The sequence below is a fragment of the Erinaceus europaeus genome, chromosome 1, assembly GCF_950295315.1.
Source record: "Erinaceus europaeus chromosome 1, mEriEur2.1, whole genome shotgun sequence".
In the NCBI taxonomy this organism is placed as follows: Eukaryota; Metazoa; Chordata; class Mammalia; order Eulipotyphla; family Erinaceidae; genus Erinaceus; species Erinaceus europaeus.
The window spans coordinates 23,311,031-23,324,597 of NC_080162.1; the positions used below are offsets into that span (position 1 = coordinate 23,311,031).

The following is a 13,567-nucleotide window of genomic DNA, read 5'->3' on the forward strand; positions in this document are numbered from 1 at the left end:
CAAATTACAGGCCCACTTTGAAGCATAAGAGTTAAAGGATTGGGTGGAGGGGAGTGCATCTAGTAGAGCTCATGCATTACTACACACAGGGACCTGGACTTGGGCCTCTGGTTCCCACCTGCAGGGGGAAGATTCATTAGCAGTAATGCAGTGCTGCAGGTGTTTCCCTTCCTGTCTATCTCCCTCTCCCACCTCACCTTCTCTGAATTTATCAAAAACTGAAAAAAAGAAAAATAAAGGACAAAGATGGCCACCAGGAACAGTGGATTCGTCATCAGGCACCAAGTTCCAGCAATAACCCTGGTGGCAACTAAAATAATAAGAATTAAAGGGTTGGGGCAAGGCTTTGGTTTGAATTACTTGTAGAAGGGAGTTGTCTCCCAATTAAAGTCTAAAAAAAGGGAGATAGGGGAGTTGGACAGTAGCGCAGCGGGTTAAGCGCAGGTGGCTCAAAGTGCAAGGACCAGCATAAGGATCCCGGTTCAGGCCCCTGGCTCCCCACCTACAGGGGAGTCGCTTCACAATCGGTGAAGCAGATCTGCAGATGTCTATCTTTCTCTTGCCTTCTCTCTGTCTTCCCCTCCTCTCTCCATTTCTCTCTGCCCTATCCAACAACAATGACATCAATAACAATAATAACTACAATGATAAAATAACAACATGGGCAACAAAAGGGAATAAGTAAATAAATATAAAATATATATATATATATTAAAAAGGAGATAGGCAGAAGTCACAGCTGCCTTTTACTCCTCTAGAATATGGTGAGTGATAGTTCCCTGCTAAGTAAACACTTTGCTTGCACTTTGCTCTTTCCAGGTTCCTCTGTGACCCAGTTGCTGGCTCGAGACATGGACAATGACCCCCTGGTATTTGGTGTGTCTGGGGAGGAGGCTTCCCGCTTCTTTGCTGTGGAGCCTGACACAGGTGTGGTATGGCTGAGGCAGCCACTGGACAGAGAGGTAAGAGCTGCCCACATCCCTGTCTGAGTATTTTTCCTTCGGCTCGGAAGCAGACACTGGAGGAGGATAGCTCGTTATCTCTCAGGGCCCTCCTCTAAGCCCTCATGTTCACTCCAGTGTAGCAGCTTCCTGACAGAACGGTATTTCTCTTCAGGAGCCAACCAAGACTTGGGGTTGATATGGGGAAGTTGCAGGTGGGAATAGATAGCATAATAGTTATGCAAAGAGACTTTCATGCCTGAGCCTCTGAAGCCCCAGGTTCAACCCACCCACACACCACCATAAGCCAGAACTGATCAGTGCTCTGGCAAATAAATAAATAAATAAATAAATAAATAAATAAATAAGGCAGTTGGGTGTCTCTTTAACAAAGGGACCCCACTGGATAGGCAAGAGGACAATGACCCAGGTTTTATCCTATGTATAGTCAGGAATTGATGGGATGTTTAAGTCTACCTACCCACAGCAAATGGTCCCCCAGAGGACATTTTCCAGAGAGGTAGGAATTGATGACATAGTCTCCTTTAGCAAATAAGGCAAGCATTTGGACATACCCCCAACTTCTGCCTTCTCTTTCCATTTGAGGAAGTGTCTGCAGAGGTGTCTTAGCGACTTGCCCAAGATGACACCGAAAATTAGAGGCAGAGCCCAGATTAGAGTCCACTTACTATTCTTTCTTGGGAAGAGGTCATAATTCGAGTCTACTTCCCCACCTCAAAGGGCAGTTCTCACTTTAGGGGGCGCCTTGAGATCCATGTCCCAGATAAGCTCCTGGAGGCAGTGCTAGAGGGTAGGGACTCAGGACCCAGGGCCTGAGCAATCCTCTCTAACTCTGCTCTCCTCCCCACCCCCTCTCTTTCAGACTAAATCTGAGTTCACAGTGGAGTTCTCTGTCAGTGACCACCAAGGGGTAAGTGTCCCTTGAGGTCCCCAATCCTCTTGGAGTGAGGGTCTATGAGCCCCTTAGGCTGAAGACCCTGCCAATATTAACTCTACCTTTGTTTTGATAGGTGATCACACGAAAGGTCAATATCCAGGTCGGGGACGTGAATGACAATGCACCCACGTTTCACAATCAGCCCTACAGTGTCCGTATCCCTGAGGTAGGAGCCCCTGGGGGGTCATATTTGGGAGTGTCAGAGATCTGATGTTTCCCTGGACTACCTGGAAGTAGGATGAAGCTTGAGAAAGGGCAGCTTCAGATCTTCTCCTTCCCAGACATCAGCTCTGGACAGGTTGATGAAAAGGCCAGTGTATGTGAAGGGAGGGCCCATCTATTGGTTGAGGAGAATGGACTTGCCTTGACTGAGCCCCACAGCTCTGGCTGGAGTCTGGAATGGGAAAGGAATCTGGAGAGGTAGATGCTGTACACACTCGTTCCTTCCATTCATAGTCAGAGTGGACTCTGAGCCAGGGATTGGCAGGACTAAACTCTGGGCTTACAGTTCCGACCAGGATCAGGTCTCTTATGGTGAGATTGTGTGGGTCCACGAAGAGACTTCCTTTCCCGAGTCTTGTGATCACCCTGAGGTCTCCCTGGACCCCTGCTTCCTCTGGTTGTCTGTGTATTCTGCATGTGTTTGCATGAGTGCATGTGTGTAAAACCAAGCAATTGCTGATAATTGAGAAGTATGAATTATTGCATTACAAATGGTTCATTAGTAAGCTTGTTGTTGGCTCCTGATGACATCAGGACTCTTGTTGCTGGCTGTCTCTCTCCCAGTTGCTGCTGGCAGTCTTCTGGGATGAGTATGATTCCAAGACCTTGATGGTTATGGGTAAATAATTTCTAACTGGATGACCCCTGTCCCTGTCCCCAGGACTCTGAGTTGGGTACAGCAGTAAAGGGTTGGGATGGGGACTATTGAAACCAGAACTCACTGGAGGGAAGCATGTTGGTGCCGTAACACTTAAATTCTAGTCCCTTTGTGCTATGGCTGATTGGATCAGGAAACTGAAAGAATCTTTGCAAAATAACTATTCCGCTAGTAGCTGAGAAAGCAGGCTCAGTGCTGGCGAGCAACTGGCCCAGGGTCACACAGCTTTGACTTTGAAGTTCCTGACTTTTAGGGTGGCCTTAGATTCCCTCAAGGATGGAAGATTCCTTGTCTCATGCCTCCAACTTCCTGGGCCTGGCCCACTTTTCTTAGCTATGAGCCATGGGTTCTGTATTTGTGCCAGATGGAAGGAAGTGAGGACAAATGTGTAGGTGGGGACACGCTGGAGGCTCCTGTGCCCTTCCCTGATGGAAGGGACCTATGGAGGCGGAGCCAGTAGCTTAAGCATGGAGACATGGCACCCTGAGCTATGGCCAGCGTGCCTGGGGACTGCAGCTTGGCTCCGAGCCCCCTCTCATCTGGAAGTCTCCCTAATTTAATTAAGGGTCTCTACGTGCCAGTTTGTACTCCAGGCCTGGGCTCAGAAACCAAGGGCATGGCTCAGAGTTAATGAGCCTTGGGCCCATTGCTCAGCTGCCATCCTGGCAGGCATGGCTGCCCTGTGCCTTCCCTTCGGGAGGGTGGCAGACAGCAGCAGTGGCAAGGGGACTAGAGGTCACATCTCTCCTCCACAGCCTTTGGGCCAGGACCAGCCTTTCCTTCTCTCTGTTGCCATGAGATGTGACCTCTAACACTATCCTGTTGGAATCACCTAGAATTCTCCAAAGACATCTACTTCCATGGAGAGAGCCTCTTCATTCATTCATTCATTCATTCATTCATTCATTCATTCAATAAATATTCATTGAGAGTATTATGGACTTGGTCCTATGCCAAGCTGTCTTTTCACAGAGACCTAAGAGGCCAGAGGGAGGTACAGTGACAGGTGAGCTAGAAGCAAGAGATCCTTAGTCTTATCTCTGACCTCTCTTAGATTTCTGGGTTCATCGAGACATGTCACTTAACATCTCTGAGCTATAGTTCTTTTTTCTTTTTTTTTTCTTTCTTTCTTTCTTTCTTTCTTCCTTCCTTTCTTTTTTATCTTTCTTTCTTTTTTTTTTTTTTTTGCCTCCAGGGTTATCGCTGGGGCTTGGTGCCTGCACTATGAATCCACTGCTCCTGGAGGCTATTTTTTCCCTTTTGTTGCCCTTGTTGTTAATAGTTGTTGTTGTTGTTGTTATGGCTGTCATTGTTGTTGGACAGGACAGAGAGAAATTGAGAGAGGAGGGGGAAGACAGAGAGGTGGAGGGAAAGATAGACACCTACAGACCTGCTTCACTGCCTGCAAGGCAAAGCCCCTGCAAGTGAGGAGCCAGGAGTTCAAACCGGGATCCTTGATACCAGTCCTTGCGCTTCGCAACATGTGTGCTTAACCAGCTGCGCTACTGCCTGGCCCCCAATCCTTCTTATTTAATAAAAATAGAGGATGGGTGTGATAAGTGGCATGTCTTCTTCTGCCCATCTGGTGAGTATGGGCTGTGAGGGGCCAGCTGCAGGGACACACAGCCCTTGGAAAAAGGCCCACATAATTTATGTGCTCTTGTTCAGGCATCTCCAGGTCACTTCAGGAGCCTGACACTTGATGCCCTGCTTGTGGTAGCTCAGTGTGGCCAGCCAGTGAGGATGTGGTGTCACCTTGATGGAGGCCAGACTGTTCCTGGCCCATTGTGGCTTGACACTGGTCAGTGGTAGCCTGGTGCAATCACCTGAGCTGAGCTAGAATTTAGCTGCCTGGCTTAGGTCCCAACTGGGGTACACACAGAAGACCTTCTGGCTTCTGTCTGGGAATTGAGCCCTGGGCCTCTTGTTTTTATTGCTCTCACCCTAGAAGCCCTGGACCGCTATGTTTGAGAAGCATAATTCAGTGGCAGAGCCCCAGTAGATGTGAACAAAGTGAGAGTGAAAACTAGAGAAGCAGAGTGTTGAAGAACTTTTGAGGTGTCAGTGCTGAGGATCAAAGAAATCTCAGTGGGCTTCCCAAAGGAGGTGCGTCTTCAGTGGAATGTAGCCAAGGTGAGCAATGGCACTTCTGTGTGGTGAGACTGGAGGTCAGGATACCTGGAGTCTAGAACTGACTGAGCCAACAGCTGTCTGGTGTAACTCTAGACCTGTCTCTGCCCCTCTGCAGTTGTAACTCAATAGCTGTGAGCTGGGCCAGGTCCCATCCAAAACTAACACACTGTGATCTTAGAATGATCACCTGTACCAGAGCTGCCTTCTTTCCTAGCACTGTTAGCATTTGAGGAGTGGTAGAGAAGCTCTAGGAGCTGCGTTCATCCACTCATCTCCCCTTTCAGTCATCCCAGCCCTCTGCACCATCTGCAGCCCATAATCCCTATCTACCCCCCTTCCTTCAGGGGAGGCACTGAGCTCCCAGTTCTGAAGCCATGCAAGCAGAAACAGACCCGAGTATTTCCAAAGACATTCAGCCCTGAGTATTAGCCAAGCGAGAATCAGATTCCCAAACATACTCCCTAGCAGAGATTACAGATGGACTTGTTAGGATGCATATTCCTGGGCCCTGCAATTCTCAACAGAGATTTTGGGAAGAGTCAACCCAGAAGGTTTTTAAACCAACTTTTCCTGGTGCTAGTGAGCCTTGCAGGATGCCCTTAGTGGCCCTCCCCACCAGAGGGGATCTGAGAAGTGCTTTCAGCCTGTCTCATCCACAGCTGCCTGGACGCATGACTGACTGGTACCCACCTGCCTCAGGTGTGGAATAGGAACCCCGGCACTGCCCCTTTCTTGGGGGAAGCTCACTGACCCCATCTCCCTGATAAGCGCCCACCCTGGCCCAGCCTCTGCTTGGGAGAAGCTAAGCAGGTGTGTTTGGGTTTGTTTTTTCTCAGTTTCCCTTCTGCCCAACCCTCTCCCCCCACTAAGCTGTTCTACATGTAATTATCCATTTTATCAGGGTGAAAGGCCCTGCAATTCACTTGTCGGAGCCCTAACGAGGCAATGTGGATGCTTTCAAGTCTGTAAAGAAAAGGGAAATCCTGCTAGAATTGGCAACTTAATTCACCAAGCCAGCCTCGACAGACCTCATTAAGTCCCCGTGTATTCATTTCAGGCTAATGGCTGTCATGCTGACTGCTGTTTGATTTGCTGTAATAGACTTTTATGGTGTTCCAATTTGCTCAGACGTGTTTGCCTGTGTCTCTGCCCAGTAGCACTGCTTCAGTAGCTCAGTTAGGGGTACGTGCCCACCTCACTGACCTTCAGCACTGTCCCGCCCTTGCCTCTAGGGCTACCCCCATGGCATGGTCCTGGAAGGTGACACTGGGGCTGGGGCAGATGGGCCAGTGGATGGGTATGAGGTTAGAATTCAGATGGTATCAGGTGGTTCATGGAGAAACTCTGGAGTCTCAAGGGGGGCTGTGGCCTTGAACTTGTAAGAAGTTCAGGTTCCTTAGCTGGGCACTGGAGATTTGTATTCATCTGGCCTCAATCTACTGTTCCCAGCTTCCACATAAACCCTCTTGTCAGCAATGCAGTCCTCTGAACCCAAGTTTCTCTCTCTCTCTCTCTCTCTCTCTCTCTCTCTCTCTCACACACACACACACCCCTTGTGCTGTTTTTTTAAAATTATATTTTTATTTATTTATTTGGGTAGAGATGAAAGAAATAGAGAGGGGAGTGGGCAGATAGAGAAGGAGAGAGAGGGGCCAGGTGGTGGCATACCTGGTTGAGTGCACACGTTACAATCTGCGGGACCCCCAGTCCCCATCTGCAAGGGGAAAGATTTGCAAGTGGTGAAGCAGTGTTGTAGGTGTCTCTCTGTTTCTCTTCCTCTTTATCATCCTCTTCCCTCTCAATATCTATCTCTATCCAATAAATGAATAAAGATAATACAAAAAAAAATTTAAGAAAAAGAGGAGAGAGACACCTGCAATCCTACTTCACCACTTTTGAAGCGTTCCCCCTGCAGGTGGGGGCCAGGGGCTTGAATCTGGGTCCTTGTGCACTGTAGCATGTGTACTCAGTCAGGTGCAACACCACCTGGCAACCCACCTTGTGCAGTTTTAACCAGTACTAGAGTGTTCTTATTCTTCTCTCAACCTAACTCTGTTCAGCCTGCCCTTTGAGGTCAGAGCTGATCTGTGTGCCTTAAACTGCTCAGTGTTTTTCCAAGGGCATGATGAGCTTTTGCTGAACAGCTATGGAACACAGTGGAGGCATTCAAAGTGGACTTGGAGATGCATGGTAGAGAAAGAGACCTACTGTTTGCCAGCTGTGTGACTTTGGGTAGTGACTTAGCCTCTCTGGACTTCATCTTTCTTACATATAAGGTGGGTGACAACACCTGCCTTCCTGGGTCATCTTGAGAGTGCTAGTGATGCAGGTTCATTACTTAGCCCTACTTGTGGCTCATCTGATATTTGATAAAAAAAAAAAATGCTGGTGGTTGTCATTCAGATATCTTAGTATATGTAAATGGATTAAGTGCAGTGGCCTCTTGTGGTGTGCAGAATGGGATGGAAGGAGTAGGCTTGTGCAATGGACAGTGGAAGGAATCTCCTGGTATATGAGTGGCAGCTGTTTGATAAGGATCTAACAGGATGAGCAGGAGCTTGTCAGAGAAAGAGAGATGGTATCTCTGCATAGCATGCACTTTCTGAGACCCTTTAGCCTCTTTTCAAATACAGACATTTCCCAAAAGAGAAGTAGAATTCTCACCCTTGGCCAAAGACTCCACTGAGGAGGGACAGTGGCTGCGTAGGTGTGACTGTCCCCTGTAGGTATCTGTTACTATCTGGTGGCAGCCAAACCTGGCTAGAAGTGGGCCTTTTGTGTACTGGTCCAGGTTTCTGTGATAGACAAGCCTTGTGCAGATCTTTGTCACTCCCTGGCTTCAGGTGACCAGCTGTGTGGTGATGGTCAGAGATATGGGGCAGAGGACAAAGCTGGAGGTGGGGGGAAGTGGGGCTGGGACAAGGTGAGTGGGGCCTGAGAGATTAGGATCCATGGATTGGGTTTCAGAGCTTGTTGGGAACAGGGTCAAAGCCAAAACCTAGGCCTCGTGGCCCTGAGTCTCACTAGGCTATACCATCTCTCCATGTTCCTTAGTTAAGGACACATGGAAGTCACTCATTCCCTGTACTTGCATACTAGAGATGATAAAACAGGGGAGAAGAGTACTCCTGGTGATAATTTGCAGTGAAAAAAATAATAGCTTGCTGGGCCAGCATTGGGGTGCCTCTTGTCGGGCGCATTCTCTCTGGGTTGGAGAGAATGCAACCGGAGCCAGCCGGGCTGCTAGATGACTCAGGAACAGAGCTGGTGGTGGTGATGTGATTCAGTTCTTTATTGATTAGAGAGCCAAGGCTTTTAAGAGTCGGACCCAGAAGTGGCAAGTCAGAAACAAAAATGGCTTGACATGGTTTGGAAAGGGGAGGAGAAAGGCAAAAGGGGCTGAGAAAGGTAGAAACTTCCTTAGCAACTGTTGTGATGGTTTTAACTGGTAGGATTAATAATACCCTACAGGCAGGGAGGGTCTTGAGGGTAGAAAGAAGATAGATCAAAGGAATGGAATGGGTTGGGATCTTTCAGGCAAAACAATAATTATGTAGATAATAAGGGAGCAGGCTGTAGTATCAGGAACACAGGGTGCTTTGTGAGGCAGGGAGTCTGATAAGACGAGGCAAATCTTGGGGGGTTGTGTCCTGCCTCGCTCAACCTCTCAGTAGGTCGAGCTGACAGGATGGATGTCCCCTCAAGTCAAGCCCTGCCAAGCTCAACCACATCCTCACAATTTCCCTACAATAGCTCCTTTATATCATAGTGTATTCATGTTATTGTTCTTTAGAGCTTCCTGTGTGCCTAGTGCCATCTCTCCATTGGGAGATCACTGAGTTTTCAGCACTACCTCATGGGGTACTCACTCTTCTTCTTTCTGCTCTCCAAATGTTCATCTAGAGGTAGGTCACCCGACTTGTCCAGAGCTATTCAAGGCTGGAGTTAGAAGTAGCAGAAAAGTCTGCTTATATGACTTTTGGTGGTTCACTTCAATTCATCTGCAAAATGGAGATAATTACAAAAGGATTTTACCTGCCCTGCGAAATTGTCAAATATTAAAGTAAATGAGAACCAGCTCTGGGAAGTGCTTAGCACAGGACTCAGGAAGTGTCAGTATCCACTATATGGTTGTAGCTACAGTTGTAAGTCTGTCTCTCCTGTCAGACTGAGAAGGAACTGGACTTGATGTGTCCTCAGTGCCCAGCCTCTAGTCAGGCCCATGGACATCAGCTTCAGAAATGGGCAAAGCCCTGCTGCTTCTTTTTTGGCCTCTTGGGTGAAAGTGAGGACTGCTGGAGCATTCCTGCAGAATACTTTGCATGGCCAGCCTGTTCTATATAGTCTGGGTTTGGGGTGAGGGCTAGTCAAGTATAGTGCTAAGTTGGAGAGAACACTCACACATGCCCACATCTCACTTTCCTCCCAAGACATCTGAGAGCTCCTATCTGGTGCTTACTGTGCCCTCTGTTGCTTGCCCATGCGTACTCCTCAGCTATGCCATGCTCTATACTGGGAGCGCAGGGGCAGGAGAGCCCCAGAATAATGACCAGACAAGGCTCGGAGCCTGTGGTGGTAGATTTGGGCAAACTTATGAACATCCACTGGGCCTGGAAGCAGTGCCCCCAGCTGTCTTCCTTGTGGCATGCCCATCAGACACTGAATGATTTATAAACTGTGTTCTCAGGTTGCAGCAAGAGGTGGGGGCTCAGGAAGGCTTCTGTGGCTTGTACATACCTTTCCCCCCAGAAATGTCAGCGCTGCTCACAAGAGTGTCGTCTTCCAAGCCAGAGGAGGCAGCCCCTTGACAGGCCATATTAATTTATACCTCAGGGCCATGGTGCCTGGTAGCCCCCTCTGCATCTATAACCACCTGCCTATTGATCTGGGAGAGGGAGACTAATAAATCATCCCAGGGGCTCTGAAACCTGCTGGCCAGAGCTGGACTAGTTTATTCAAGCCAGGTGGCAGCCCTGGGCCAAGTCTCTCAGCCCCTCAGTAAGCATCCTGAGGTGCTTCTGCCTTCACTGGTCTCTTCCTGCTGTCAGCACAGTGACAACACCTGGAGCTCTCCTCTCTCAGGGACAGCCAGGACCACAGGATGAGTGACATATGCATGTGGGCAAAGCAGCAGGATTGCTGGTTTCCATACAGTCTTGAGGAGCTGTGTGCATGCATGTGTGTGTGTGTGTCTGAATATTGGCACATTTGTGTGCTTAAATGATAACTTTACACCTGAGTGTCTTACTGGTTTTCATTTGTAACTCATTTGAGCTCTGTATGACTGGGGAGAATTATTCTTTCCATTTTAGAGATGGGAAACTAAGGTCAAGATAAGTTTACCCCGAGTCAGCCATGCTTGCAACTAGAGTCACAGTCTTAGTATTTCTTTCCTTTTTTTTAATGCTGCCAGGGTTACTGCTGAGCCTTGGCTCTTATGTGACAAATCTGCTGCTCCCAGTGGCCATTTTTCTTTTCTTTTTTCCTCCCTCCCTCCCTTCCATCCTTTCTCTCTTCACTCTCTCCCTCTCATCCTCCCTCCCTTCCTCTTTTTCTTTCTATCTTTTTGTCTTATCTCTTTTTTTTTGCATAAAAACAGAACTTGAGAAAGAAGGGGAGATAAAGAGTAGAGAGAAAGAAAGACCCCTCTTCACTGCCTCACAACGTATGAAGCTTCCCCAATGCAGGTGGAGACAGGGACTGTGAAATCAGGTCCTTGTGCATGGTGACATGTCTGCTCACTGGGTGCATCCACCACTGCCCAGCCCCACTCTTCTTCATTTTTTAAGAAAGTGTGTGTGTGTGTGTGTGTGTGTGTGTGTGTCCTGTTGTAATTTTGTCTTGACCTGCTTTTGACTTGCCAAAGGAGCAGGGAAGAGGCCTTGATGCCAGCAAGATGAGGGCAGGCAAGCTGAAGCCTTGTGCACAGACCTGCCCCAGCCCAGGCTGAAGGCTGCCCCAGGCCGAGCTCCATACACAGGCCCAGTGGAGAAGTTTCACTCAGTGCCTGCTGCCTACTCTATGGAGGGAAAGCCACTCCCACAATCAGGATCTACCATAGTCACAGTGACCCTCCTTCCTTGTGACCTCCATGGCTCATATACCCCTAGAGGCAGCCTCCAAGATGTCAGTGCCCCACTGTGCATACTGTTGTTCCAAAGATGAAGGAGACCCATCCACACATGTGAATGCAGTCCTGCTTCCTCTGCCAGAGGGGAGATTTAACCTCCTCTGCCACCTCTTCTTAGACGTGGGTCTTAGGTGCCCTAAATGGAATAAATGAACTCTTAACAGAATCAAGGCCCAAAGAGCTCAGCCCAAGCACATGCTGTGAGCCTCCCAGCTGGCTCTCTCCTGAATCCCACAGGGTGTGGCCAAGCGCTCCTGTCCCCATGACCTCTATGTCACCTCCTGCCATGCTAGTGGTGGGGGGAGGGGAGAGGGGGGCAGGAAGCACAGACATGACTAGGGTAAACTCCACCCCCCCACACCACCTTCAGACTAGGAAAGAGGATAGCATGGCAGCAGGAGTGGGAAGAAGCCCAGCTATAATTCAAATGATTATTTAGTTTGAAAGGTAATAACATTCTTAATTACACTGGTTTCCACACCAATTCTATCTGGGAGTTGTTGGGGGTGGAGTTTACTCTACTGCAATGTCTGCAGGATTCTGCCATAGACATGAAGCAGGGGACAGTGCGGAGCCCAGTCACATGCCACCTGACGGACATGTGACTTCGTTTTGTTGTGTCCACCAATTTTTTTTTTTGGCCACCTGAGTCACCACTGGTGTTCTATGCCTGTACAGAGTTCACCACTTCTGGCAGACCATTTTTCCTTTTTATTTTTTCTTTGATAGAGGGTGAGAGAGAAGAGAGAGACACACGCAGCATTGCTCTACCACTTGTGAAGCTTCCACCCTTCACTTGGGGATGGGGGACTTGAATCCAGGTCCTCAGGTAGAATAACGTGTGCTCTCTGTTAGGTGCACCACTACCCAACCCCCCTCCACACTTTAGATCAGGGATGGAGGACCTTCTTTTATGTTAAGGGCCATTTGGATATTTATGACATCATTTATGGGTCTTCCAAAAATTATCAGCTTAAAAATTAGCACCTAAATGTTGCTATAGAAATAGCTTGAGCTGAGCTTGAAGGAATCATGTTAGGTGAGATAAGCCAGAGAGAGAAGGATGAAGATGGAATGATCCCACTTATAGACTGAAGTTGAAAAATAAGAACAGAAGGGAAAACACAAAGCAGAACTTGAACTGGATGTGGTGTATGACACCAACGTAAAGGACCCTGACGTGGAGAGGAGGGCGCAGGCCCTGGAACATGATGGCAGAAGAGGACCTAGGTGGGGGAGTTAAGAGTGTTATGTGGAAAACTGAGAAATGTCACACATGTACCAACTACTGTATTTTCCTGTCTACTGTAAACCATTAATTCCCCCAATAGAAAGAAATAAAGAAAGAAGGAAAATAGCTCCAGCTGTCTGAAGTAAATTGTCCGAGGTTGTGCAGATAGCCTCAGATTATATCCTTTTTCAATACTGCCCCGAGGCAAAGCCAAATGCACCTGACTGCCAGCATTTTCGCCCAAGACCTGGGGATTGCTCTAAGTCTGATGGCCTTTGAGGAGCCCACTCTGGGTCTGGGAAAAGAAGAAAGGGAGGAGGTATTTGGTTCAGAGACGGATTTTTCTGAAATGACCTTTATTGTGTGCCAGCATCTTCCACCTCCCACCAAGCTGTGGCTCCTATCAGCACCCCAATCTCAGGATGACACAGGAAGGCACAAAAATCTTTAAAGGCATTTTAGCGGCTTGAAGTGACCGTGTATGTGTGTATGTGTGTGTGTTTTCTTTTTCCCCACCCCCCTTCCCTGGTCAGGACTGGGGCAGGCTTTAGAGGGCAGCTGGAGAAAAATAATAAATTCTTCCCAAGCTTTGTCTTTCTCCACATCTCCCCAAACTATCAGGTCCTCCAAACTCAGGAGCCACCAGGTCTTAAAAAAATAAAATAAAATAAAAAACAACCAGAAAACAACAACAAAATCCACCCAACATAGTTCAAAAGATGGAGACGAAGGGAAATGCAACAGCAGCCACCGGGGCGGAAAGCCCTAAATGGTGTGGAAGTAATGCCTAAAGTGTGCTGGCGATTACAGACATTTCCACAGAGCCACGCTTGGGCTGCACGGGTCGACGCGAGCAGCCACGAGGAAATAAATAAATAAGTGAACAAGCCTCAGAGAGCTCGTTAACTGTTGGTGGGCAAGAGCAAGCACTGGGACCAGACAGAGCAGAGATGTGCGTTCACTCATTCTTCCATCCATCTTTCCAGTCTACCGTACTGAATCCCTGGGAGACAGATGGGATGTGTATACAATTGTTCAGTGATTCTGAAACTGGTTGCCAGAGTCCCTGAAGGTTGGCAGAGTCTGCCCCCTCCCCAGCCTCCCAGACAGCCCCACCCATTCATTTCTCTCCTTGTTCTTTGCTTTTCTGAGCCCTGACCATCTTCCGAGTCCCTGGGGCGCTGTGCCACAGGGCCTTTGCACAGCTGATACTTCCCCTCTCTTCAAGCACTCCTTTGTCCCCTGTGGGACAGGCCTTTCATCCCTGATTGATCCCTCTCACAATACAGACTAG

The 13,567-nt window shown here is 48.4% G+C and overlaps 1 protein-coding gene across 1 annotated transcript in view; it reads left to right on the plus strand.

Moving 5' to 3' along the window:
* CDH23 (cadherin related 23) overlaps positions 1-13,567 on the plus strand; it is a 505,784-nt gene that overhangs the window by 139,190 nt on the left and 353,027 nt on the right. The window contains exons 4-6 of the mRNA XM_060201959.1: positions 820-962; positions 1,825-1,872; positions 1,973-2,065. Of these exons, the coding sequence (XP_060057942.1) occupies positions 820-962; positions 1,825-1,872; positions 1,973-2,065 (284 nt within the window). The remainder of the gene's footprint in view (positions 1-819; positions 963-1,824; positions 1,873-1,972; positions 2,066-13,567) is intronic.